At 29.4% G+C, this 4,833-nt stretch overlaps 1 protein-coding gene across 1 annotated transcript in view; it reads left to right on the top strand.

The window, feature by feature from the left end:
* Positions 1 to 4,833, top strand: part of LOC107446192 (phospholipid-transporting ATPase ABCA3) — a gene marked incomplete in the record, with an annotated part of 116,358 nt that overhangs the window by 92,869 nt on the left and 18,656 nt on the right. The window contains 4 exon segments of the mRNA XM_071182298.1: positions 348 to 558; positions 956 to 1,205; positions 1,740 to 1,819; positions 3,446 to 4,315. Of these exon segments, the coding sequence (XP_071038399.1) occupies positions 348 to 558; positions 956 to 1,205; positions 1,740 to 1,819; positions 3,446 to 4,315 (1,411 nt within the window).

Below are 4,833 nucleotides of genomic sequence, written 5' to 3'. Positions count from 1 at the left end.
TAAGGGCTGGGTGTCTGATTGGACTGCACTTTGTCCGATTTTGTTTTTGTGGTTCAGATTCCACACTAATGTAATGTCCTTGGCGGTTTTAGAGCGAAAAAATTCCGAGAATTCTCTCTTGCAAAATATCTAAATAGTAATTGCAAATACCTTCTGTCCTCCGGTTCTAAATCGTGGTAGTGCAGTGTGCGCATGCGACATTATTATCTACGGACTTTCATTAAAGATGAATAGCAGACCATTGCTAATAGCCCATTAGTGTATCTATAGTGCGACGTCAGCAACCGACCCAAATACAATTCCTTACGAAAATTTCCCTTACTAAAATTTTGCTTTCATTTTTTAAGGTTTTGTTTCTGGATGAACCAACATCAGGAATGGACGTCGAAGCAAGACGCAGTGTTTGGGATTCCTTGTTGAATATTAGACAAGAGCGTACAATCATACTGACCACACACTACATGGAAGAGGCAGATATTTTAGGAGATCGAATAGCCATCATGGCCGAAGGAGAAGTACAGTGCTGTGGATCACCCATATTTTTAAAGAAAAAGTTTGGTAATAATCTCTTTTATATTACCTATAACTAGCTTATTATCATTCAGTATCATTTGACATAATTCATTCTATAATGCTATTACTAACAATAGTAGAACTATAATCAACAATTTTCTCCGATACTCATCAATTTAAGTGGGCGGTAATAAACTTGTTTTCTCAGTATCTACTTTTTCTTCATTAATCTAGTTTTTTAGTATTATACTTTTTTTAATATTTCAATTTACTTCAATTTTATTTACCAAATGTAACTATGCATCATTGGTGGCAATAACAGGATGGTAATCTTTCACGGTTCTCACATTCATTACTTATTAATGGTATCTTCAATGCATTATTGTGACTATAGTAGCTACTTAATAAAAATTTACATCAATTATTCTATTTTTGAATTTAGGAACTGGATATCATTTACACATGGTAAAAAATCCCGATTTTAAAGTGGAACAAATCAATGATATGTTGACAAGGTATCTTCCAGAAATAAAAGTAACAAAAGAACTGGAAAACGAAATCACTTATAACCTACCATCCAATTCTGGAGTTGTTTTGGGAGAAATGTTCGAAGAACTGGAAAACGGTAAAGAGAAACTTGGTGTAAATTCTTGTGGAATTACTGTAACAACAATGGAAGATGTCTTTTTAAAGTGAGCTGTATTTTATTATTATTTGTTTTTTGAATTAAAATAATATTAATCCCAAATGCATTGTTAAACATTAGTAAAAATATTTTAAGTTGTTATGTAGAATGCATTTTCCGCTGATTTACACTACTTTGTTTTATTTGGTAACAAAATTTGAAAGTTATCAATCCTAAACCATACTTCACCGAAATATGTTATGCTTTTTAATTCATAAAAAATGATTTTTCATCATTTTAAAGATAAATATTAATAATTTCAAACAAAAGAAATAACCTAAAATTTAAAATAAATATGAGTTTTAAATTAGTTTAGACTGAATTATGTATCTTGATTACACCTTTGTAATATCTTTAGTTTCACCGTTTGTTTAAAATAATACATCTGTATTACAATTATTATTGTACATGTGATGCAAAGTGTTGTAATAAATTTACGTTGTAATGTTTAATTTAGTTAGATGCTATCGTATGACGTAATAAGTTTTATAATAAATTCATACCATCATAATTGATATCATAAATTTGCTTGTGTTCACAGAGTTTCAAATATGTCTGATATCAAATACACCAAGAAAGGTGAAAGAAGTTTGCAAAATGGAGTATCTTTTGAATATGAAGGTGAAAACTTATGTCATCTCTTTCTATTCTGCTTTGTTCATTTTTAAACTTTCATGAATTAGAATTGAGGAAATATTAGTTTTAACTGCATTCCAGATAATATAAATTACTCATTGCTGCAATTCCTTGTTCAGAGAGCCTAGTTAAAACGAAACGTTCTGTTCTTATTTCTATGTACTAAGATGTAAAGACTCTTTTTGTATTACTATATCTTAAAAATTATTCTATCTACTTCACTCAATTTCTAACTTTATCATTTAAAAATTTTGCTTCTTAAGAGGATGTAAATTGCTCATACCTTTTAATTCAAAACTTTTTCATCATTCCAAATGAAAAAATAGAAGACTACACGAATTTATTAAACATTAATTTTTTTATCTGAAATTATCTTGGGTTTAACGAGCTTTCTAAAGATGTCAAGTTTTTTTTGATGTGAGGGGGCAAATGTAACGAATGATGTAAAAAGGAAAAATAATTATATGAATCGAGAATTTGACTGGTCTAGAGACTAAATATGGGAAAATATATTCCAGATTGCAGCAAGTTTTTATGTTTCGGATGAGGGATTAAAAAAATCCATCGAAAGAGGATCAGATACTTTAGCACAAATCATATGATTTTCCAATTATTATGATTGAATATTTTTTTACAATTAATATTTTATCAATATTATAATCAATATTAATTTTCAATATTTTTTCAATTATTGTGAAGTTTAAATCATTTTTATCTGTACCTTAGGCGTTGGGTCCCAAATAATTTGAATTTTGTTCAATGCTTGAATTCTAATAATATTAAGCTGATCAACATTTTTGCTTTTTACCCAACAATAGTATAATACAAATTTTAAAAATACAATTGTTTAGGAGTGCAATTAATCTTACTACATCTGAAATCTTCTACTGCATCTGTTTTGTAGATGTGGATAGCTCTTTTGTGTCAATTTACTATCGAAATATGATTAAATACACATCAAAAATCCATAGTGGATCTAGAGATTGGTTTCTGCGTTGATCCATTTGCGTGCAGTTTACGTGCATCCTACATTTCATTCAAGAACTTTGCATTTCCACGTTATTTTCTTACGTTCTAATGTTGTGCTAATGTTCAACGCCATATATGCTTCAAATATATTTTAGCATTTTATTAGCAAAACTCAATTTTGCATGGACGTGTAGTGCCTCCGCTTTTAAGTTTGGTATAGACTCCATCATAAAATTCGAGTATTTGTGTGACAACGGGACCCATTCAGCAGGAAATAAGTAATAATCTCAGATGAATTATAAAACATTGTTACTGGTTTTATAAAGTATGTTCAACCCTGAATATGAAATTAAATATATTTGTTCATTCAATTGTTTATATATTAAATTAAATTCTTTTAAAGAGTATGAAAGATTTGGCAATCGAACAAAAAAATTTCTTATGATACACTGCAGAATGTTTCTAACCAAATAAAAACGGAAAAAAAATTGGAAAAATAATTTTTGATAAATAGAATTAGGTTAAATAAATGTTTTTCATATAAGTTCGATTGAAATTTGAATTATATACATTACAAAGTGAATCTTTCATGAGAATACTTTCTAATACAAAATTATTCTAATGAAAATTATTTTATTGCAGATGTATATGGATCTGCTAGACAGCTATCAATGAACAAGAGCTTAACAAACCAATTCTTTGCTCTTCTTGAAAAGCGTTTCCATTACACAAAACGACACTGGAGCATTTTAATTAATCAATTGATTGTACCCTTCTTATTTATTTGCTTTTGCTTCACTTCCATAAAAGGCATCCAAAATCAATTTAATGAAAACTTTGATCCCATTAAACTGGATGTTACCAGCGTTTATGGTAATACGGATGGATTCTACTATTCCCACACAACCAATTACACTGATGTCGTGCACAAAGTTGACAGAGTACTGAAAGCAAACAATGTGGATGATCCTGAGGTCAAAAACCCAACGCATTATGTACTTGATACTGGAAAATTAGATTTAACAAGGTATTTAAAAAAAATGATGGTAGGAGCAAGTGTGGACGAACTTTCGAACGGAACTCTAAATTTAACAGCTTGGTACAATGGTGAACCATACCATGCTCTTCCTATGTCACTTCTGTTAGCGCACACTGCTCTTTTAAAACAAGTCAGTTCGGATGAAGCAACTATTTCGTTGACAAATGCACCGTTGTCGAGATACAGGGATCAAATTAATACAGGAAATTTTGGAATGGAGGGTACAATGGCAGGTGTCTTCATTACAATAGCATTTGGTTTTGTGTCAGCATGCGCTGTTTTGGTGCCCATTCATGAACGAACCACTAAAGCGCAGCTGCTGCAACTTATGACTGGAATACCAAATGTGTTATATTGGCTGTCTATGTTTTTGTGGGATTTCATATTAGTCTTCATTGTGTCGATTATTCTTATTATACCATTTGCCATATTTTACAACTATGTCTTTTTTGGGCAACATTCTGAAGCTATACGTAAGTATATCTTATTAAAAAAAAGTATATATATATATTCTTTTTAACAAATATTTATAGTTAAAATACTAGGGTAGTTTATATTGATTTAGCATAATCTGTTTATTAGGCAAATAATATAATATAATCCAAGCATTTGCAGTTAAGATGATGGTTGATGGTTTGATTCGGATACCATCTTTAAATAATTAATTTTTGAACACTTATACATAAAAATGAATATAATTTTCGGATTAACTATCACTTTTTATTTATCAATTGGAATAGTTCCATAGATTGCTTTGATTATTACATTCTAAATTTTCGTGATACATCTTTTTTCAACTTTAACATCTTTTTTAGATTTTGAAATAATAACATGCTGTTCCACATAATAATATAATTCCAGCTAATGTAATCATAATCCACGTAATTAAATAAGAAACAAGTTAAAAATAGGTTGACTAATATAACAGTAAACACGAAACTGCTGAGTAGAAAAACAAATAAAAAGTCAGCTTATTTAGTATATATATATA

The sequence above is a fragment of the Parasteatoda tepidariorum genome, chromosome 6 (genome assembly GCF_043381705.1).
Source record: "Parasteatoda tepidariorum isolate YZ-2023 chromosome 6, CAS_Ptep_4.0, whole genome shotgun sequence".
In the NCBI taxonomy this organism is placed as follows: Eukaryota; Metazoa; Arthropoda; class Arachnida; order Araneae; family Theridiidae; genus Parasteatoda; species Parasteatoda tepidariorum.
This window is presented reverse-complemented; position numbering and strand designations above follow the sequence as displayed.